The sequence below is a fragment of the Neovison vison genome, chromosome 2, assembly GCF_020171115.1.
Source record: "Neovison vison isolate M4711 chromosome 2, ASM_NN_V1, whole genome shotgun sequence".
NCBI lineage: Eukaryota > Metazoa > Chordata > Mammalia > Carnivora > Mustelidae > Neogale > Neogale vison.
The window spans coordinates 45,804,524-45,828,513 of NC_058092.1; the positions used below are offsets into that span (position 1 = coordinate 45,804,524).

General features: G+C 49.4%; 1 protein-coding gene across 1 annotated transcript in view; it reads right to left on the reverse strand.

Moving 5' to 3' along the window:
- Positions 1 to 360: 360 nt before the first annotated feature.
- The window catches only part of PLPP3 (phospholipid phosphatase 3), an 83,425-nt gene continuing 59,795 nt past the window's right edge, over positions 361 to 23,990 (reverse strand). The window contains exons 5-6 of the mRNA XM_044238325.1: positions 16,077 to 16,253; positions 361 to 2,279 (exon numbers count right to left, since the gene is read on the reverse strand). Of these exons, the coding sequence (XP_044094260.1) occupies positions 2,154 to 2,279; positions 16,077 to 16,253 (303 nt within the window). The 3' untranslated portion in view covers positions 361 to 2,153. The remainder of the gene's footprint in view (positions 2,280 to 16,076; positions 16,254 to 23,990) is intronic.

The window sequence follows — 23,990 nt, forward strand, 5'->3', positions numbered from 1 at the left end:
CCTTGGGAGCTCCCCAAGCACACATTATCTGGAGCACTGCTCCTTATCTGCCTTTGGGGGGCCCACAGCTCCTCCCTCCCGACAAAACCCCTTTAGAATACAAAAGCTCTTTAGAAGGGTCCGAGACAGAGCAGAGGCAGAACCTCGCTGGGCAAACAGGCTTTCAGAGATGAAAGAGCAGCTCAGACAGCTATGGCAGTCCAATGGCCACCATATTTCCCATTGGAAGGATCTGGTAGTGGTGCCCTGAGGTGAGGCTGGCCTATTCAAAGACCTCAGATCGCCCACAGTCCCCCCTTCTTCCTACCACACACTGGAGACAACACATCCCTCGAACATTCTAGGATTCCAACTCCTTCATTAGTTGTGTTATGAGCTTTTATTTAAAAAGCACATTTAATACAAGTATAGTTTCGCAGATACAAGTTTTCACTTTGTATTCTACAAAAGTCTTTGAATATTATTCTCTTTACAAAATGGAACCTTACAAAAATACTGACACTTTAATGTTTTTATACAGTTTTCTCTAGTTGTAGTTATTTCTTTCATTGTAAAACAATGTCTACCACAGAACTACGGTATTTTAGTTGATATTAAAAAAAATAACTCAATGCTTTTTTAAGCAGCTAATGTAAATAACACAGGTCGAGACACGGTTTATAATCATAGTGGATATAGCTAAAATTGTTTCAGAAATAATATCTTACATAGTTAACTTTTAATGTTTTATACATTATTTATATAATATTTATATATAAAAATCATAGCTTGCTAGGAGTTGAAATGAAAGGACGGCTTCTGTAGTAAGGCTGTGCGTGTGGTTGATCCATGTGGTTACACTTAGTCCTTTGAAAGGTCTGCATCCGTGATCGGAAAGCCTTTCTTCCTTCCTCCTTTCCTCCAAGATTCAGTAGAAAGGATCCCTGTCTACTGCCTAGAGCGAGGCCTTGCTTGGAAGGACACTTATGGATAGAGGATGAGAAAAACTCTACGGAGATTTAACCCATGTGTTCTGCCCAGCAGAACCTACCGAGAACTGCCCTAGAGATCAACCCCAAGACAATAGTGCTTTACACAGCTTAGCAAGAGCAGCACCCACAGAGACCCTCGTCAGCTCCGAGATCTGGAAGGGTAGCCTCTCAGGCGTGAGACTGTCTGCTACTCTGGCTCATTCTGACTTCGAGTAGCCAAAAGCTTGGTGGGTTTTTTCATTCTTGCCCCTTCACTCCCATGTCTCTTGTGCATAAGGCTGCTTTCCATCAGCTGGCGGCAGAGCATGCCTTGGCTCGTGTCCGGACCCTCCCGGGAAACCCTGGCGGGCACACAGCAAGGGCCTCGAGGGAGAAAGCAGTGACGGAAGCTAACTAACTATTATCCCAGGGCGTGCAGGTGCTGGGTGACTGGTGAACACAACAGCGGCCTCCAGTAGCCGACGGTCCCCCACGGCAGCAGGACGTGGCAAAAGAAGACAAAGGAGGGCCAGCACCCTCGAGCTCTTCTGAAATTGTGCTATTTGCGAAATTCACTCATCCACAAAGAGTCTCCTAATCACTAACGTGAGGGGCTGTGGTTGCTGGCCTGTGGGCCGGGGAGTGAGGGCTGAGGCCTCAGGGCTGGGAGCTAGGACTCAGGATCGAATCACCTGGTGTAGAAAACCTGGTCTTTCCTTAGATTTAACTTCCCGAACCAAAGTCACAGTACAGAATAGAGTGGTGTGGACAGAGAGACACGAGAGAGGAGCCCCCCATGGCTATTTTCTTGATTCAGTGCTATTTCTGGCATTGTGTGCTACAATGGGAATTTGAGCTTTTTCTCACAGGCCTGGGATTCCTCGGGTCACAAGGGTGATCGGCAGACTGTACGCAAATCATTTTTAGTGTCTGTTCCAGAACAAGCCCGTGTTCACTAGAACATGAACACTTAAACCAATTGCACATCCAGGATTTCGGCACTTGGTGTTAATTTGCTGTTGTTTCCACATAGGTGAAAGCTACCTATTTTGGAAGGCCACAAAGTAAGACTTTTTTTTTCCTTTTTAAAATCGGTTGGGCAAAAAGTTTTTCCCTACATTCTACTGTCTGATGAGATTGAAGAGCAGCAAGAACTTGCTGTCAGCAGTCATTTCATAAAACAGCTCAGGAGGTGGGCGGCACCTACACCATGTTGTGGTGATTGTTCCTGTCAATAACGTCCACAGGTGAAAGGATTTCCTTCCGGAGAGCCGAGGGAGGCAGGGAGAATGTCGTCTTGGTCTTGAAGAGGTCGGACACAAAGAAAACCTAGAAACACAAAATCAGACATCCGAATCAGAAATCTGGGGTCTGGGGTCTGGGGATAGGCAAAGGGAAGGTCACAGGAGCACAGACTTTGGGAAAAGGGGACCCCAAACCATAGAACTTTGAATAAGGAAGGATCACATAAAGATCACATATATAATACATTCCAACTTGTGTTCTACAGCTAGAGAAACTGAAGCCCAGGGAAGAACAGTGACATGCCCCAGGTTGCACAGCTGTGGCAGGAGTAGAACTCAGTTCTCTGGACCCTCAGTCCACTGTTCCATATCCAAAACCCTATTTCCTTGATTTCTCAAGGCAAATAAATAGCGATGAAAAATAAGTTCCTAAACAAGGAAGCAAGTTGTAATTAGTCACGCTCATTAATCCATGATACTTTCCCTTTCCCTATAAAGAAATCTAGGGTGTGACCACAAGAGATCAGCCAAAATGAATTCCTATCAGCAGGACTTGAGAAGGAAGCAGTTGTGACCATGTTTTCCTGAAAGCCCAGAGAGTTCAACAATTTGATGGGGGTGAAGGAGCTGGGGTTTTGTGGCTGAAGGAGAGTCAGCAACTAACCCGGGGGAGAGGTCAATGAAAACTCCTATCGCTCCTTCCCAACGTCCTTCCTCCTTGTGAACAAGACCTCACCCAGTCTTAGAATCACTGAGGAACATTCACTGAACAGCCAACATGTAGGGCTACGGGGATGGCTCACGCGTAGTTCCTGTCTCAATCAGCCGACGATGACAGATTCAAGAACTTGATGAGTTGGCAGAGTAAGAAAACTTTGTGCTTTGTATTAGATGGCAAAGTAAACATGTAGGCATCCATTTCAGCCACTCAGCAAGCAGGAGTTTCTACTGAGTAAACCGTAAGAGGCAGCTATCAGTCACATCGTTTAATAGGAAACACATGGCTGGGTTTCAGAATGGAGACTAGAACACCCTTAACAATTTCCTTATGTCTAGCAGCTTTCTGGATTGAGATATCCTTGTCCAGCAGCGGGTCATGAGCTCACTAATGGTGATGATACTGTGACTTCGGACACAGTATAGGCTGGCAAGTGACGTTCTTAATTTAATAAGGTTTTGCCAACACCAAGGTTTGGAGCAGCCAAGGCCCGGCCATCGTAGGGACTTGGATCACCTGCTGAACCAATTTCCAAAATGTCCTTTCTGGAGAAATACAGCAATCAACAAAAGGGCCCCAAAAATCACAGCAAGAAACTGGCGATGACGGTTATTCAGGAGCTCAAGTGACTAGAAGACAAATGGGAAGCAGAGCCTCACCAGCCATGACAAAACTGTGACACCTTTTGCATTTTGTACCCAGGTCACAGATCACCTACTCAAACATTTGCAGTCCAAGAGCTACTTCCTTTTACAAAGGAAAAAAAAATGAAGCCTTCTGTCCCTTTCCTGTCCAAGGAGGTATCAACAGTGAAAGAACTGAGAGCCAAGGCAAGAAAAGATTTGGACCCAACCCTGCTGGGAGGTTCTAGGCCCCTGGGCCCGGGATCCTTTATGCACATCTGGAGAAGAGGCTTTCAAGTGCTCCCGGGATAAGGAAATACTAAGGAACACAATTAAAGTTAAATGTGGAGACAATCAAACTTTCAACTCTTGGCTGACAGGTAAAGAGTCAGTGTCCCCCCCTCTACCCGGAAACTACCCTCCCTTCCTCCTTAACTTGGTGTCTTCAATTAACCCTTCCATGGCTGGCTCCCAGCTGCACTTGATCCTGCCCAGCAGCTTGGCCTCACCAAATAAGGTCTCTTACTGCTCCCCGTTTCTCAGAGATCTTTCTCCCAGCTTCACTCCACCTGCTGAAGACAAACACAGCAGGGGGCAGTCCGCCAACCCCCATCACCGTCTTCCCTTCAAGATTCTGACACCGCCTTCATCTACTGGCTCATTCCCAGTTTAATTTTCAGAGCTCGTATCTATTGCCTATTACGGTTTCTGTTTCCCAGGTGCAAGATGGGGATAATATTGAGGTTCAAGGCAATAACGTACTTGAGGAGACCTAAACCTGAATCTGGAACATAGTTCAATAAAAAAATGTTCCTTTCGGGGCGCCTGGGTGGCTCAGTGGGTCGATCTTCTGCCTTCGGCTCAGGTCATGATCTCAGGGTCCTGGAATCAGGCCCCACGTCAGGCTCTCCGCCTCGGCAGGGAGCCTGCTTCCTCCTCTCTCTCTCTGTGCTTCTCTGCCTACTTGTGATCTCTGTCAAGTAAATAAATAAAATCTTAAAAAAAAAAAAAAAAGTTCCTTTCTGTAATGCTCTGGACCCCAAAGTAAAAACCTAACGGACCTCAAGTAAGTCAATCCCCTCATGTGACCTTGCTTGTCAGCCTTTCTCCCTAGATGGGAGGCCTCTTGGGGATGGAATCCGGGCCCTAATGATCCCACATCACCCATAACACTTAGTTAGCACTGGCCCTCCCCACATGAGGGGCTCCGTGTTTGTTGTTGAATTTCTAAACTCCTCTCTACTGGAAGTAAGCATTCTAGCCTTCCATCTTATGGGCACAGGCAAACACCCCGGACTTGAGGGAAACCACGCGCTCATACCCTGCATGTACACAGCTGGGCAGTGGGATGAAAAGTTGAGTGAGGTCCGGCAGAATCCCCCTTTAAGCTGCATTTTGCTTTCAGTGTGACTTGAGCTTACACAAAAACTTTTCTGGGATCATGAAACCCGACCCTGTCAGGACTCAAAACAGGGCTCAGTCTTTCTAAACAGCGGGACACAAAAAGGACTAGCAGAAGTGAAAACTTCGCTCGGAGCAGTTCCATTTCCTGCAGAAGGTGATCTCCACCCAAAAAGAAAACCCAGAGGCCCAGGCCGAGAGGCAGCTATCTGATGTCTAGGGAACCGCTCTCAGTCCACAGCCCCGGTCCACAGATCTCTCTTTAGGAAAGAGCGCAGTAGGTAATAAACGACAGTGTCGGCAACCAGAAATCTACACCCTAAGCAGCAAAATCAGCTCTTGCTTACGCTGCCCGAAGCATTTACCTTCAATTCCATTTCTCTGATTCTTTGCATTTTATAAATTGCTTTTTCACACCGAACATCTGCTCTGTGCCAAGCTCTGAGATTAGAAAGACAAATACACATAAGAGTCCTTTGCCCTCCAAAAACTCGCAGGACAATGAGGGAGAGATCCCGGCAAACAGACAGCTACAATGCAGTGTTAAAGATCATGACAGAGGGAACCCAGGGTGTTGAAGTAGCGCAGAGAACGTGGCATCTAACCCAGACTGAAGCGGACAGGAGGCGGCTTTACAAGACTTCCCCTAAGGAAGGTGTATTTGAGCTGAGCTCGATAAGGATAAGTAGGAGTTAGCAGATGGTGAACGCCAGGAATGTTGCTCCAGGCAGAGGAGCACTGGAGAGGGGACAACACGTTCAGGAGCTACGGGAAGGAAGCTCAGTCTGGCTTTGGCCAAGCAGTCAGTAAAGCTGAAGAGGACAAAGCCAGGTCTCAAGGAGCCTCCCAGGACATGTTAAGGAACTCAGACCTTATCCTGGAGGGCCTCAGGAGCCACTGCCTAGGCGTCTACGGGGAAGAAGCATGGTGAGAAGACAGTAGCTGATAGGCAGAAGCAGTCGAAAAGGGCACGGGGAACCTGAAAGCAAGGGCACCAGGTAGGCCCTGCAGCACCTCGGGGAGGATAAGCCCATGGTATGGTTGTGGTACAGTCCAAGAAGACACAGTTTTCTGAGCCGTTGAGAATGGACTGCGGTCGACAGAGATGCTGTGTACCCATATAGGTGGTTATGTGCGCAGGGGAGGTGGTACTTTCCTTTCGAGTTCTGCATTAACTCTAGAAATCTTTGCACTTGTTCCCACCAAACCTCTTAAGGTCTGGGTAACCACACCAGGGGAAGGAAATGCCAGCTCTGCTTTCCTCAGCCTTCGAATATTCAAGGTCCCTCTTGTAGTATCTTGGGGAAGTGGTTCTGACCTTCTCCTGGCAGGCTATTCTGTGACCTAAGGGTGCAAGGTGAACTGATGGGACCCAAGCCATCAGGACGGCGGGCTCCTTCAACTGAGAGCAAGACTACATGCAAACAAGACAATTTCAGGCAAGAAATGCCATTCACAGTTATGAGGGGGGTAAGAAGCATACAGGGAGTCTCCTTGCCAACGGTGGCTGTCTTTACTAGACTATCACATGCTTGCAACCAGCTCTGCCCACTAGAGCAAGACAGACTAGCCTTCAAACCCGGGCTCTGTCATTTTCAGTAAAATACCTAAATGAGAGACCCAGTACCCACCTCCAAGCGTTACTCTAAGGATGTGTTATAACAAAAGGCCCAAGCATGACAATGTGCCTGGGGCCCAGTAAGAAGTTAAAAAATGGGAGCCACTGTCACTGGCTTGTGTGTTCAGTGCCTATCCATAAAATGTCACTTCTCCTCCCCTGCCCTTTGTGGGGGAAGGCAACGAACAAGAGAAGGCACTAGGAAAGAAGGAAAAGGAGAGAAAGAGGGAGAGAAGAATGAATCAGAATTATAAGCCAACAGGTAGAAGTTAAGCCAGACAGGAAGACCATAGGCAGGTGGGAGTTTTCCAGAAGGCAGATAGAATCTGATTGCTAGGTCCTGTAATTTCTGAGGCTATTTTGGGGAATGAGTCAGCACAATCAAAAAGGAAGATGCTCTGTCGCTGGCACTTACTGGCTCCAAGAGACGCCAAATCCCCGGGAGCTCACACAGTCCAGCGCTGCTGGGGTACTGCCTGGCTGGAGCTCACCAAGAACCGAGGCAGCCAGGAGCAAGCATCCTGGTCTACTGCCAGGTTTCCACTCCCGCTGCTGCGAATGGCCAGCTCAGCAGATGCGGAAGGTCATGTTGTTAAGAGTTGCTTATGGTGACAAAATTGTTCTTTACGTGTTCCTGGGGTCCTTGCGTGTGTCAACTTCTGAGAATGATTAAGTGAACGCCTTGAAAAGAGCATTCACATCCTCAGACATTGAGGTTTTTAGAAACCCCCCCACCCCCCACCCAACTGTCCCCCAGGTGAGCTTAGATGCCAGCTCGGGGCAGATAAATAAAAAAGGAGAAGAATGCTGGAATCTTACAACCAGAAGAAAACGGCAAGTTGTCCATTCTAGTATTTCTCAGAGTGTCATCCTCAGAGGATTATTTCAGAATCAGCTGGCGGCCTCTTGAGAAAGCAGAGGCCTGGGCCCGCCGGCGACCTACCGGGAGTGTGGCCTGCAACAGGCATTCAGCGATCCTGGAGGTGTCTGCTACGCGGACTCCAGTGAGGAGAACCACCGGACACTGGGTACAGATGAAAGATGGGCTCAAACACGGCCTCTGCTACTGAGTGGCTGAACGTCTTCCACATCTTGCAACTGCTTTGAGAGCCGCTCCTTGATCTGCACACTGGATTTCGAGATACCTTCCCCAAGCTGCCCGTATCTTCTCTTTGCTACCCCTGCAACTTTCAAAGACCTGCCATCTTAGCACTAGGCATAGGTTTTCAGGCATAATGCTGCAACAAATTTCCACTTTAGCCTATGACCTACTCAAACCCATGAACTACTCAGAGCCCAGCAACTATAGCCCTCAATAAATTTGAATCCACCCACATGTGAGGATAGAGACCATGTGCTGCTCCCCCCACTTTTTTTTTAAGATTTTATTTTTAAGGACTCTCTACACCCAACCTGGGGCTCAAACCTATAGCCCTGAGATCAAGAGTCCCAGCCAGGGACTCCAACGACTGAGCCAGCCAGGCGCCCCTGCACTGCTCCTTTTGCAGACATCCCCCATGCCTTGGCCCCTGGATTTCCTTTTGGCATCCTGCTCTATCATAACAAACAACCTCCTAGATTAAAGGAATCATTTTCTCTGTAGGAGAAAGCCTCGGGACCTGGCTCACCCTCATACCCTAAGGGTAAGTGTTGTCTAAAGAAAAGCCATCCCGGGCAAGCCCTGTCTTTTGACTAAATGAGAGTGACCCAATTGCAGTCATCACTTCTGACCTCAAAAAAGGGCCTCCACTGGCTTTTGGCACTGGGAACCTGCCAGCACCACTGTTGAATAATTTCCTGGTCTATCTGTGAGGGAACTTGACAGGGTGGAAAGAGTGTCTCGTTCAGAGTCAGACAGCAGGATCTGGTCCCCAAACTGCTCCTGCTGTGTCACCCAGGCCAAGCCACACTCTTGTCAGGGCTTGAATTTATCCAAAGCGAAGAGTTTTGTGACTTCAGATGATGGATCTGCCCTGCACTTGAGTGCAAACATTATTTAAAAATTGACTTTCCCATAATTATTGTCAAGTTTCCATGGAAGAATTTATGTGAAAACACTTCCTATCCATCAAGAGTCATTCTAATGCTGCCTCAGTTACCATGATTCATGGCCATCCTTGCTACTGAGGGATGTGGAGGAAGTTAGTCCCAAAAAAAGAAGGAGGGCTCGGAGCAGCAGAGAGAGGGTGGGGGCCATTGTGGAGGAGGAGAGTAATCGGTGGCTGCCTGGGGACTTCTGGGAAGGCACTTCTAGGTTATGATGAAAGAGGGTTTCTGGGAAGGGGGAGCACTGGGCTGACAGCTCTGTTAGTGGGGTACTAGTTCCAGCAGGAGCCAGCGCTCAGGAACACCATACTAAAGGATGACAGAGGCTGGAAAGAGGCAGGGCCCTCACTCCCAGAAGTCCTACGTTTTGAAGCTTTCCAGGATCAGAAGACACACTGTATTCTCACTGTTCTTTTCCATCCCTGTGTCTCTGAAACATTCCTCCTGTGTGAAATGCCTTTCCTTCTCTTTTGCAGCTCATAGAAAATGTCCCCTCGTCAAGGTTCCATCTCAAGGAATTCTTTCTAGCCTTCCACCACCCTCAGGAAGAACCAACTATCCCCTCTCATGTGTCCCCACGGTCCCCAGTAGATCAGTGTTTTTCAAACTTCATGTCACAAGTCATTCATAAGTTATAAAATCCACTGACTGCTTTTTAAAGGGTTGAGTAAAAAAATACTAGAATGTCTCACACACAGTGAGGGTAAGTCTTATCTGGTGAAATATTTCAGTTATGTGCTGGTGCCTCTACTGGCTTATGATGGAAAACGTTTCTCTTACCATGGATCACGGTCAAGTCTGGGGAAGCTCCTGCACAAGAGCTCTTTAAGGACCAACTCTTCTTAGCTCCAAATCTTAAAGACAAAATGTAGTACCTTCCCCATGACACAGTCCGTCTGGGTTGCATGGGCCAAGCATGAGCATCTTTTATTCAATGAATCCTCAGTTCAAAGACTGTGAGAGGAGCTACCATCCCCATATCACACAAGGGGGAAAGGTGGCTGAGAGGAAGCGATGTGCACAGTATGCCTAATTAGCAGATGGCTAGTGAGACGCCCCTCCTGGAGTCTCTGCCTCATCATTCGTCCCACCCATCTCAGCAGCTCAATGAGAAAAGGGGATTGAGATGGACACTACCAAGGGTGGAGGACAGATTCATCATCTATTGGGGTCAACTCTATCTCCATCTTTGCTTCCTTCTCTGTCCCATATCCACAGTCTTGGCACCCGTACCCACCCGAGAGTAGGGGCCCCTGGGAGGCGAGTAGGGGCCCCTGGGAGGTGAGGTCAGCCCAGTCTTTGCCTATTGGGCAAAGACCTAGATTTTTTGCTGGGTCAAAAAGAGACTCGCAAGGTCATTTCATCCATTGTCCTGTGCCCGGGCAGCAGTGGGATAAATCCACTGGGAATAGATGGGAATCTTCCCTTAGAGAAGGAGATCTCAGATTCCTGACATAGACCAAGCATGTTTAGAGTTCACAGTCTTAGTCCTGTGAGATAGGATTAGGAGGGCTAGGATCTGGTCCCAGCTCTGCCACTGTGTGTCCTTGGGCATCTCACGCCCTCTCTGTACCCATTTGCTCTTGAAGGGGTGTCACTACCGAGCTCTTCTTCACACTCCTGTTCTTGCTTGTCTGCTCTCCCAAGGTCACCTCACTGGGGCAGAGACAAAGAACACCCTCGCCCTTCCCTACATCCTGGAGGAAGACAGCAGCACACAAAAGAGCAACGGCTAGCCGAGCTACACCCCCAGGGAAGAGGAAAACCAGGAAAGACTCTGCTGTGTGTTTATGACATTCGACAGCAGCTGCTTCCTCTGCAGAACCCATAGCAATGGCGGCCTGGCCCTGCCCTGACCCCTCCCAGGGCCCTGTAATTTGCCATCTGCAAGAGGGTCAGGGAGGAGGTGACCAGATAGGCAAGTTGTCACCAGACAGGAAATGAACTGATGTTTGTTGCCTCGTCTGAGTCCCTGGGTTACTCCAGGGGTGGGCCAGCTAAGCCCAGCTGTAGAGCTCCAATGTTGTTGGTAGGGATGACTGAGTGTGTGTTTGTGTGTGTGTGTGTGTGTGTGTGTGTGTGTATGTGTGTGTAGATAGGCAGGAGCAGGACTATGAAGGTCAGTATGTGCCTGTGTTTGCATTGGCCTATTTGGCGTGTCTGAGCTTCTCAGTGCCTGTGAGAGAGAGAAAGAGAGAGAGAGGAGGGACGTCTATGAGTCTGGATCTTACCGGGTCTGTCCATGTGCCTCTGGATCTCTCCACCTTCGTCCATGTACATGAAGATGAACATCAGTGCACTGGCCCATCCAGCCCTACGTGCTCACATTTCTGTTCAGTCCCTGACACCACAGAGGCTCTCTGTGACAAGTGCCATCATCTTTCCTCTTTGGAAAGGGTTTGAGGGAGCAATGGGGGGGGGGAGGAAACTGAGTCAGCTCCTGCTTGACACGTGGTTTCTGTCTAGACACATGTGCTTGCTAGGATAGGACTTAGTCTCCACAGACCTGGGTGAAAGTGCTTCGCTGTCACAACCTGTTGCCCAAGGCTCTCCAGTGACTCAGCCAACATTCTAGGGTGATACCCTGTACCCACTGGGGACTTAGAGACATGTCCCCATCCGCAAAGAGAGGCCCCCCTTTACAGACACTGCAGGGAGACGGGTCCATCTGAGAAGGGAGGTCAAGCTTAGTTACTACAAAGTCAGCTATGCCTCTGAACTTCTGTGGAAGAAGGTCACAGAGGGGCCTGCAAAACGCATTTGCCCAGATGAGGAAACCAGGCTCCAAGGGGAAGTGTCTGGCCTGGGGTCAGAAGCTCATTCATGACTCATTCTTTAACCTCAGCTAATTGAGCATCTATGGTGCCCACCCCTCACTAAGCCTAAGGACGAATCCGCAGAAGGTGAAGCCATGGGTTCTGCTAATAAGACAGTGGTTGTCTAGCTGGGGAGACAGACATTTGGGCAGGCAACCACACAATAAAACCAGGCTGAAGACCACAGCAGGAAAATCACACAAAGGGTCAAGGGAGCAGGAGGAGAAAGTCAGACAATTCTGTCTTCAGGGAAGAGGGAGGAGAAGGTGTGGCAGATGAACAACGGTCCCCTGAAGATGTATGTGTCCTAATCCCCAGGACTGGCCATTATGACACCTTCCATGGCCAAACAGGCTTTACGGATGCAATGAAGTTAAAGACCTCAAGATGGGCAGATTCTCCTGAATTAACCAGGCAGACCCAGTGAGTCACAGAGCCATAAGAGGGAGGCAGAGAGTCGGAATCTCAGAAGATGTGGTGATGGAACCAGAGAAAATGAAAGAAAGATCTGAAGAGGGAGGAAGGGGCCATTGGCTAAAGAATGCAGGCAGCCTCCAGAAGCTAGAAAAGTCAAAGAAACAAACTCTCCCTCGAGCCTCCAGAAGGAACACAGCCTGCCAACACCTTGATCGTAGTCCGGTGAGATCTATTTTGTAATTCCAAACTCAAGAACTGTAAGAAAGTAAATTTGTGTTGTTTTAAGCCACTGTAGTTTGAGGTAACTGTTGCAGCAACAACAGGAGAAACACAGAAGGTTCCACCAGCGATGGGGTGAAACCAGAGCCATGCTCTGCTGAAGGGGGGCTGCCATTGAAGACGGGCGCTCAGGGGGTGGGAAATGGTGAGAAGTCTGGTGTGCTTGGAGGTGTGAGGGGGGCAGAGAGGAGGAGACCAGACCCTCCAGGCCCTTGGATCTCACAGTGCCGGCTCTTGCTGGCCCTTGTCGACCACCTGTGGACAACTCTGGCTCCTCTATCTTCTCTCCGTGGTACTCAATCCTTCGCATCCCTTCCTCATCTCTTTAGAGAGGACAATCATGGCGACATGGTAGGACGGCATTTTCAGAGGACTGAGAATGATCTGTGAAAAGGACTTATCACGGGCGGCACACGGAGCTCTCAACACGTGTTTGCGAATGTTACTTCTCTGTTAAGGTGATGAGGAATCCAGTGAAGCCCAGCTCGGTGACGGGGCAGAGGGAGAAAGGGATTCCGGAGTTCCTGGCACCCAGGCAGCGGCCTGGTACCATCCTGTGCTGCCTCCTCCGGGTGTCCCTCACCAACCCCAGGAGACGCCCCATGCTCCGTGTTTCCACATCCATCAGTACAGCCACATTCCCAGAGAGGAGCACTGGGCTTTTCCTGGGATTCACTGGGACAGCCAGCCTTGGTTCTTGAGCGGGAGTTTCTGCCACAAGACACAAATAGAGGGGAGGCCACGGGCTTTGGCCTAGGCTGCAAACGCCATGCTGCACCACTCCAGGAGAGCACCTGAGGCACTGTACCACCTGTGGGGCCACAGCCTGCCACCTGTCCCCTCCTCCAGTGAACACAGGGTGCTCACAAGGCCTCTGGATTGCCCAGACCCCTCTCCAGCTCAGGCCAGGGTTGAACTTTGCTTGTCTTCCTTACACTCAAAGCCAGAACAATAGCTCTGGTGATGGGCAATCACCCACTGGCTTCCTTCCTCCAAGGTGAGCACTCTTGAGCTCTTGGGCTGACTAGGCACAGTGTCTTCTGACCCTGGCCCCTCTGATGTCATCCGTGAAGTGGATGGCTCAGCGCTGAAATGCCAAGCCTGTCAGGACCACGAGCTCCTGAGTACCAGGCTGGATGTTAGGCATTTTGGAGAAAAATGCTAAATAAGACCAAACCCCTGCCATCATGTGTTCCCAGCTAAGTAGGCAAAAGACAGGGAAAGATATTTATCATTCCTTTCCAAACATCCTTACAATGTCAAACAGGCTCTTAAACTCAAAGCGATGGTAAGGACCTAGGTGGCTTAGTTCTTTGAGCATCTGACTTCGGCTCAGGTCATAAACCCAGGGTCCTGGTACACATCAGCCCCACAATGGGCTGCCTACTCAGCAGGGAATCTGCTTCTCCCTCACCCTCTACCACTCCCCTTGCTTGTGCTCACTCTCTCTCTTTCTCTCTGTCTCAAATAAATAAACTCTTAAAACAAACAAAACAAAACAAAACAACTTGAAGCAATGACCAGAGCCTGGGTGGCTCAGTCAGTTGAGCATCTATCTGCCTTCAGCTCAGGTCATGATCCCAGGGTCCCGGGCTCGAGTCCCACATTGGGCTCCTTGCTCAGTGGGGAACCTGCTTCTCCATCTCCCTCTCCTGCTCCCCCTGCTTGTGTTCTGTGTCAAATAAATAAACAAAATCCTTTAAAAATAAATAAATAAATAAACGCGAAGCAATGACCAGATCAGCCCAAAGGGTAGGGAAGGGCCCTGTGACACCCTTAAACGACGCTCCTGAAGCAGGTGTCTATGCTGTTCTGCCTCAGGTTACCTCTGGCTGCCCTTCAGCTCCAGCGACCATCCTCCCTTGCCCAGTGGACATGGCCACAGTCTAGAGTCAGGGGGCTTGTGAGGGCAGCCATCGACCAGTTCTGACCTTGGACAACTTGGCTCATCTCTCTGAGGGGCTTTACAATCACTACTACCAAATTCCTATCCTGTGCTACAGTCAGCCAGAGCCAAAGAAAATAAAAGTCAGACCTGTCACTTCCCTCCTTGAAAAAAAAAAAAAAACCCTGGTCCTGGTCCTTCCGGACGCCATCTCACTGCCCACGGAGAGTGCAATGGGATATGCAAGAGGACAGCAAGGAAGGAACACCAGCACCTTTTTAAATTGGGGGTGCAGGAGACTCGAACTAAGGCAGCCGAGCATGGAGAAGGAAACGCAGCAGCAGGCCATCCGCCTGCCAAGAGCACAGTTCAGAAGGGCCCAATCAGCAAAGGGTGACCCTTCCCTGCAAACACCCGACCCCCGTTGTCCCTGCCCATTAAAATGCCAGTGACAGCTGTTCTCATTAACGGTTTGCTCCCACAATTTCTCTTCCCTTAGCCTTGACTCAAAAAAAAAAAGAAAAAGAAAAAGAAAGAAAGTAATGAATAAAACCATCGAAACAGGCGGTCCCTTGGCACGCAGCTCAGATGCGACTTTCTGCGTGTCTGCGTGGTACCCACTCCGGTAGCCCCAGGCCCCTGCCCCCCTCCCTTCCTTCCCGCTGCACCCCGCATCGGCCCCTCTCCCCCCTCTCCCCCAGGCATCCTGTGGGTGTCTCTGTGAGGCCCCCTGCTACATTCTCACTCCTGTCCTGGGCCGGCAGTGCAAGCAACTAGACTGGGGTTTCCTTGAGAGCAAGAGTCCTGCCTTACTCATCTCTCTGCCTTCAAGAAAATGTCCCTTGTAGTGTTCGCAAGGAAGACAGCCACCCACTGATCCTTTCTTTTTGTTGATTAAAAAACACGTTTACTTATTCTGAGCTAGATTCCCTAGGAGGTGCTGGTGAAGGCAAGGAGAGCAACATGTACATGTCACCTATGGTCCCTGTCCCCGGGCAACCTGACAGTCTCAAGGGAGACACACATCAGCAACATCAGCACAGGGCAACAGACACCAGCAGAGGAGACTGGGAGAGGCTATCGTCGGGAGACACAGGGCTGCAGCCAGGCTCAGAAAGGAGGAAAGGCCGGGGGCTCGTCTAGATCTCTGGATTGTTCATGAGTCCTACAGTGGGTGGGGCAAGGGTGACACAAACAACACAACCCACATGCGTGGTGCCTAAACACCCAGCCGTTACTGTGCCCTGGGCTTTCCACGGGCCTGGCGTGAGCTCCCCTGAGTGGGGCCCAGGAAGGCACGGGGTCAGAGCAGGTGCTCCTGGCATTTACTGAATAAGCCCCACAAGATTTCGCAGGTGAGAAAAACAGATTCTTGGGGAGACGGAGGCATACGGAAGTGAGTTGCCTCATGCTGCACTCACCGAGTCAGGGGTGAAGTGTGAGCAAAGGGTAACCTGGTCACCTGGGGCAAACAAGAGCCTGGCCCAACCCAAGGCCATTCTCTAGGCTATTCTCTTGGTGGACAAGGCCCTTCAGGCTAGCCAGGGTAGGGCTCGGCCTTGACCAAACCCCTCTTCTCTAGCCAGCACCAAGTTTAGACTTTGACCAAGTCACCCTAAGGTCACAGTGGGAAGGGGAGAAGTTTCCAAGAAGCTGAGTTCTAGTGAATTTTAAGTGTCTACCAAAGCAGCACGTGAGCACCAAATGAGTCAGGGACCCAGACTCTGCTAGTCACTTGACATGTGACCTGGGGCAAGTTTCTTCCCCCCTCAAACCCTAAATGTTTTCATCAGTAAAGTCAGCAAGGTGGACATAAGCTCTCTTTCAGTTGCAACATTTTATGAGCCGTGGTTAGAGAGAAGAGGACTTTTAGATTCTGCCAAAGGAAAACTCACAGGCTGGAAGGAAACAGAAAGTACCGTCCTTTTACTGAAGGGGTCCTGGGGTGAGGGGAACCCTTGATACACCATGCAGAGAAAAGAACTGAGAGCTTGCTAGTTTTGGTCACTGGGCTGGACACATGGAACGAGCAAGCCATCTGGGGCTTTGCCTGTGGACCGAGAATAAGATGCTACTCACTATGCAGCAGGCCACCAGGGCTCCTTGAGCAAATCCCGCCAGCACATCACTGGGATGGTGCTTGTGGTCAGACACACGCGACAGTCCCGTGTAAAAGGCCATCATGATGAGGGTGAACTGCAGGAGGGGCCGGAGCAGGCGGGCCCCTCGCCAAGTGAAGCGGGCCTGCAGGTACAGCTGGAGAGGGGAAAGAAAAGAAACAGACACTAAGTGCATTAGAACACCAGGTCGAGACCCACTCTGTTTCCACTCAGTGGAACCATCCGGACCTTTGGTGACATGGTGTGCAAAGAGCATTCGACCTGGATATGACTTCAGGTTACTCAAACCTGGAGCCTTAGTCCCGATACAAAAACAAAAAATACAAAAAATGAGAAGAGCCAAAGAATGCCCTAGAGCCCACTGCCTGGCACATTCTAGACACTTCATGAACATGTGTTCCCTTTCACCTTCTTCATGGTTAAACTAATGAAAGCACAGTAACGAGGGGGAGTACAGGTCTCTCTTCTGCAATCCGTGACGACTCATGCACTGCATTTGTGTTCCCTGGACACTAGCATGGTGCCTTCTGTATACTACTTCTTGCTTAGGACTATCTTGGAAAGAAATGCAGGACTGATAGAGGAGGTTCTTGTGACAGTCAAAAAGGGATGTTTCTACTTCAACAGAAAGCACCTCTACCAAAGAACAAGTTTCTAAGTCACCACTCCCAGCTATGGATTTTTGAGTTCGAATATAAGGAAACACATAAAGCAAGCAGACAATGCCAGAGAGCTTTCACACAGAGGCTGACAGACACTGGGCTGGGTGGAGTAGGAGAGTAACCTGAAGAAAAATGGAAGAAAAAAAAACCACCTCTGGCCGAAGCAAAGAAGTTGAAATGACGTCAACTGAGCATTGTCCCTCAGAGTTATCTTGCTGCAGTTTCCGTTCTAACCTCTGGGCACAATCTACTTCCCAGGTTCCTGTGGGAACTTGGGAAATGAGGGGGAAAAGGCAACTGGACAAGGGGAACTTCCGACGACAAATCAAAGGCAGTCACTGGGGGAGACCAGGAGAAAGGGGAAGAGAGCGGAGGGGAGGAGCCGATGGCCCCAAGATAGACCTGGGACAGCGGCAGAGGTTGGGCTCAGCCCTTCCTGAGACAAAGGGACACCTTCCCTCTGGCGGACAGGAAGGAGCTAGCCAGTGGCTGGACCTGAGTAGAAAGACAAGTGGAAGTTTCCGGAGCCACCCTTGCCAGTGAGGGAAGACTGCCGAGCTCTGAATTCTCAACTACCGGGAAGACAGTTTCAAAATCCAGGCCTACACAACAGCAGACAACTTTGTAATCATGATGAAAGTCTACAAATGCATTCTTGGGCAATCTAAGAATAACAAATGAAAAATAATAATAAAGAATACACTGAGGTTAGCTGCTAAACAAGCAATAAAGATCGACAGTTTCTTGTACGTAAAATATAACCAGTTAAAAATCTAAAAGAAGAGGTAAAATCCTCACAGCAGCCAAGGTGATTTGATAAACAGTAATCACACTCCCACAAACTACACAGGACCCTTTCTGAAGTAAGGGACATAAAGGACATGTTGAATAGACAGCTAGAATTTTTATTTATAAATACTCAGTTTGTAAGCTCATAAAGTTGATAGGTAAATCCCATCCGAATCCTAGGGACATCCTAAAAAGATTGGAGAAAAAGACTTGAAAGAAATTCCACTAGGAATAACTTAAAAGGCCCAAATCATACAACTAGCCAGAAAAGAAACACAAATAAGCCCGGGACTCCAACAGATGCTAAGGACACAGAAATGGGAGGCCGTAATTCCTGTCCTAAAGAGCATTCATTCGTTGGGGGAATCCACGAACATGAGCAAGGGCACTTCTAGGCTTCCTAGGAATTACGAAGAAAATTCGGAAACCAAGGTCAGTTACTAAGGGGAAGGGGCACTTGGCTTAAGTCCTAAAGATGCATCTGCGTTGCTAGGAGTTGAGGGGACACCGGGGAGGGGTGTGTATCTAGGCAGAGCAACCACTTAGAAGCCAGAGTTCTGGAGAACCTCACAGCTTTCTGTACAGCTGAACAGGGTGTACAGGGTGGGGATGTGGGGACTGGTGAGCCACAGAGCTACAGAGGCAAAGGGGAGCGCTCAGGAAGGGTATGGATATCAAACTAAAGAACCCAACTTTTACTTAGTAGGTCAGTCTTTCCCAAACCATACTCCGTGGAATACTAAGGGTCTTTTAACAAGATGGTAAATGCTCCATAGGAAATCATCACTTTCATTACCAACAACACTTACTGACGTTTACAGGGTAGCTACCTGCTGAATCACAATTGGGAAATGTTATTATAAGCAAATGGTGAAAAATTACATGAATTTAAGCCATCAGTACCATAACAACCTGCAGGTCAAAGGCCACGCCCTCGTTTGTGCAGAAATGAGCCAGCAGTGGATTCTGTAATGGAGAATCAAAAAAGGTCCTTTCCTTCAAGGAGTGGGGATGGGATGACACTGGCGTAGCTCCCACTTAACACAAGTCTCGGGCCAAAAACCAACCATCTGGGGCACCTGGGTGGCTCAGTGGGTTAAGCCTCTGCCATCGGCTCCAGTCATGATCCCGTGGTCCTGGGATCTCGAGCCCCGCAATGGGCTCTCTGCTCGGCTGGGAGCCTGCTTCCCCCTCCCCCTCTGCCTGCCTCTCTGCCTACTTGTGATCTCTGTCTGTCAAATAAATAAACAAAATCTTAAAAAAACAAAAAAACAAAAAAAACCCAACCATCCGTTTGCCAGGTTGGGGACAGAAAGAACGCCAGGTGCTCATCAGAAAAATCTCACTGAACCTTTGGTTTTCTCACAAATAAAATAATCTGCAGATCCTCAGAAAATGCTCATTTAAAATCCTCCAACTCCTCCCCGCCCCTCTGTGAAGAGGTTAGGTCATGGACCTAGGCAGTCAGGGTGGGGCAGAGGAAGGGTGGGCTTCCTGACCGGACATGGCACACATCTCCCCTTCCACTGACTCAGATACTTAAGGCTGGAGCTTAAGGAAAGAAAATAAATAAATAAATACAGGAGAGGAACTTGGGGAGAGAGGAAGAGACCCGTCATCTGAAGAGCTTCAGGAAAGGAGTGCTTATGAATGAGAAAGGAGAGGGGCCATGGGAAAAGAATGCCTTGGGGAAGCAGTCAGATGTGGAACAGCCAGACCCACACTGAAGCTTGCCTCTCGCTACAGTTAGTAACAAACACATCGATCCCGGCTCAGGGTCTCAGGATTGACCTCGGCGGGTGTCTGCAGCTGGGGCTTCAGGGCAAAGCAGAGCAGCAAGAAGAAGGTGACTCTGGGGGTGAAGTGGCCCCAACGCTACCACTTTCTAAGTGGGTGGTCCCTCAACTTCTCATCTGAGAAAGAGGTCCAAGAGAGTCTCCCTCTCCAGGTTGCCAGGATCAACAGGACTCCCAGGACCGGGTACTCAAGGGGCTCTTCAGAAATCCTACCACCCTTTGCCTTGGTGAATGAGATTTACTCAATGGCTGTGGTTGATTTCACCAAAACAAGTCGATTACTGAAGCAAAAGATTGGGCGATGATCCTCCACGTGGTGCCTACTTCTCATCTGAGAAGATGGCCACATCGGGCTTTGAGGTTGACCAAAGGATCGGGTAAGTCCTTCTGTACCCCACCAATCCTACTGCTAAATGGATTGGCTTTTGCTGGTTCATAGCCCAGTTCTCATGAGGCTCTCCATACTAGAGGTCTGGGCCTCACCATGACCAGAGAGAACTTTCTGGAGCACCCTCCTGCCTTGGAAACCTGCGCCAGGGGACAGGCCAAGGAGCAAGCAACTGCATTCGTTCCCATTTCACCAGAGGAAGTCACACTCCTGACCACAATGATACTGTGGCCCATGTCCCAGACCAAATAGTAAGGAGACTTGCTGGGACTCAGAATTTCTGCAGGGGCTTCTGGGAAGTCCTAGGCATCCTGCAAAAGAGTGGTTAGGAAAATGGTAAGCAGAACTGGACAAAACCAGAAAGGCTGAATTGCCGTGACCTCTCATAGAGGTCAAGACTTATCTGTCTTTACTTCCCCAGCTGCCTGAAGGTCTCTGGGCTGGAGGAATCCACTTCTAAGCACTCGTGTGACATCGCAGAAAAGGGTCTGATTTGCAATCAGAGCAAAACTAAATTTGAATCTTTTCTCTATTCCATGCCACCTGCAGGACCCTAAACAAGCCACTGTCCTCTGAAGTTCTGCTTCTTCTTATGTAATGAGATTCACTCATTTAAAAAACAAACACCTGTTGAGAAAGGAAACACCTATTCTGCTCAAAACTGTGAAAAGACAGCCAACAGGAATAAAGTTAAGCTCTCTTCCTGAAAAAAAATGTTAAAATTAAAAAATGAAATCTTGTTCTTGTACTAAGATTTTTCTTCCAATTGCTAAAATAAAATGCTGACTGTAGACAGGAAGGTTACAACAGAAAGCTGTATGCCCTGCCCACGATCCCCCATCCCCAAAATGATGTATGTGAAGGTCCCAAGTACAGAGAACTCACTCCATAAATGGAGTTCTCTCCTCTTTCCGAGTCCTAGCTTCAAAACTGGGGTCCTGTGGAATTCCAACAAAACCTCTTTAGAGAGGTCTGGCTGAACTCACGCAGGCTCCTCTGGTCTGAACCAGCAGAGTCAGATGTGGGGTGAGTCACACTGGGTTCTTGCTAAGTCATTTGTGTTTCATTACATGATTTGCATACTGGCGAAACAGGTCCGTACTGTCCTCTCACTTCATTTCCATTGCTCTTGGGACTGCTCCCCTCAGAGCGAAAAGGAGGCTTTTGTCCTTCCTTCTGTCCCTGCCTGCTCTCTTCCTGGAAGTCTGTCCAGATCCCTGACACCCACAGGGAGAAACTTGCTCCCTTCTCTCATCTCCACCACAGCTCACGCCTGGCTCTGGTTCATGTGCCTGGTGACTTGTCTACGTGGGGCAGAGCTGGAATTTCTCTCTGGGAAGCTATTCAACAGCCTTCAGGACAAAAGAAGAATTTTTAGTGGGCTTTTCTCCTCCTTCAAGAGGGAATCAGCTCTTGCTTCCTGTCACGATCACAGGGAGAAAAAGAAACTACCAGTGTGTTGAGCCCTGTTCCAGACATTGTTCCAGACGCTTCACATGACCTTCCCTGCAATTATCATGGCCATCCTACGGGGTAGACACATTCTGCCCATTTTACAGATGAAGAGATCAAGCCCAAAAGGCCACGTCACTTGCTCAAGTGACATGCTGCAGGATTTACACTGAGTAAGATGAGTCTTTTTCTAAGTCCAACCTCTAATCACAGAACGTGGCTTCCTTAGCAAGGAATTAGAGGAAATTTGGGCTCTGCACAGCAAGTTTTAGCTTTTTGTACTGGACTTCTGCCTAAGGAAAAAAGCAATGTGAGGGGACCATAGGGCTGTTGGGGGCTAAAGGACAGTCTATAGTGCATATCTGGAAACACATGCTCCTGAAATTCACCTGTCACATACTTTTTATAAGGTCCACGTCTAAAATCCAAGTGTAGCTTTTCTAATAGTGAGAGTATTAGAATCTCTGCCCTGATTATCAACTAGAGAACCTGTGAACTGTGCAGTCAGTGTCCCTCCTAGTGGAGTGAGCAGCCCCCTCCTCAGGCCCTGTGCCTCAGTCCACCCGAGTCAGAGACGCCCCCCGCCACCTGCTCTGAGACTATTTACTTTTCAGACTTTCCACACCAAACAGGTCACTTGGTGTCCCCAGGTGCTCACACAAGGTCTGGCTCAGAAAGTGCCAGATGGACGGGTGGACAGATGGACTGGCGGATGGGTAGATGAATGATGGATGGATATAGGCAGGGGAAAGACAAGGGAAAACATCTATATCTGACATGGTGGTTTATTCTCTGCAGAACCACAATTTTCTCCCTGCAAGGGGTTTCACCATACACTCCCAGGTTCTGTGGGCATGTCTCGTGGGCATACCAGACCCCACCGCTCCAGGATTCTAAACATGCTGAACAAAACCTCAATGACTAACAACCACAGGCCAGGGAACATGGCTGTCAGAGGACAGACACTTCCCTGTTACCTTGGTATCCAACAAGCCCTTTGACACATAAACAGTTCCCACGGGCACCCCAGTAAAGAGTCAATATGTCAACGGTTTGGCAAAGAGGCGGCAAAGGCCTTTCCTACATCATCCAAGTCCTTTCCCAGCGATCAGTTCAGGGATGAGGGGACGAACACAGTTCTAACCGGAATGGGAAAGAGCACAGCTTGGGGATATCCAAGGCCTGCAATGAAGTCATTCATTCATTCATTCATTCGTTCACTCATCAAATATTCACTGCATACCTAGCTAAGGGTCAGACCCTGTTTGGAGCAGTGGGATACAGTGGGGAATCAAGAGACAAAAATGTCCCCCTCATGAAGCTGACACTTTCTGGTAGAGAAATGAATACTGACGTCAGATGCTGAGAAATGGGTGGGGGGAGAGGGGAATGAGGCTGCAAAGGGAGTTAGGGAGTCCTGCAGGAGGGGCCAGGGAAGGCTTCTGACACAGCACCCTGAAGAAGGCAAGGCGGCATGGCGCCCGTTCAGAGAGGGAGGCGTGGTGGCAAAGGAAAGGCCTCGCCACCAGCTTACTGCTGCCTGGTGGAGCTGCAGGAGAAGGGGCTGGGGCAGCTGGTCCCGAAAGCCCCCTCAGCTCTCAATGCACCCTCCATCCCCTTCACCCCGGCCACCACAGCCGAACTGAACCGAAAACCTGCAGCTTGCAAAGCGCCACCCTCCTCTTCATCCGCACGCAGGCAGTTCTTCCGATCCACCCATCTTCACCGCACGGGCAGCCTTCCCCAGCTTCCATCACCTGCCACTCCAGGCTGGCCTGGGCGCCATAACTCTAAGTTTCCTTAAGAACCTATACCTGCCCCTATCCCCACCCCGCACAATGTACCAAGCTGCTGTCATCGTCTACTTGCTCCCTGAGTCTAGACTGAACTCCCCAAGGCCTGTGCCCATGACTTACCAATGTCTATGTCCCCACCCCCAGCATGCCACTGGGTCTATCAGTCACCCCCTAAACATGGGCTGATGTGCTGAGTGCTGAAGCCACATTGAGCTCCTTGAGGGCTGGGCCCAGGTCTGATTCATGTTAGTAGCCCTGGGAGGTAACAGAGGGCCTGAGACAACACAAGCAACACCAGGTAGGCCCACAGATTGGGTCCTGCGCGGGTGTTGGCATCTTATCCAGAAAGCCAAGTCATCCTCGACCCCTGACCGTGGAGGCACAGGGCTGGTCCAGATGTGGCTCTCTGAGGCTTTGGCCGGACTCAGGGTTAGAAAAGCATCATGTACGCTTATATATGCTGTGGGTTTTTCTTATTAGAATCTGCATTAATCACTAACATGCCTTAACCTTGTCTCAAAGCTTCCATGCCCAGAGATAATTTGGTGTTTGGGGCATGGTTTTTCCAAGCTAACCATTTTACAAATCAAAACCTAACGTGGAGAGTCCTTCAGAGCCATGGGAGGCTTCGGAAGGCAGCTGCTGCCCACAGGCCTGGGTAGGGGTGGCTGGTGCTTCCCAACTCCCCACCCCCCTTAGAACGCCGGAAGTAACAAGGGCATAGGTTTGTCCCTGAGGGCTTCCCATCTTTTCTTGAAGTGCTGGGGGTAGTTCAAACTTCTTTCAAATAGAACCACAGAGATTGAGAAATAAGTAGATACTATCTAATTCCACTCTTTATGAAGAAAGCAGGGTCTAGAGATGAAGTGTGACAACAGCCTTTCAAAAGAGACGTGACTACCTCCACTTAACAGAGGAGTACATTGAGGCACGAAAGCTAAGCAAACAACCCAGGTTCCAGAGCTAGTCAGGAGGTGGCGGAATTATCTG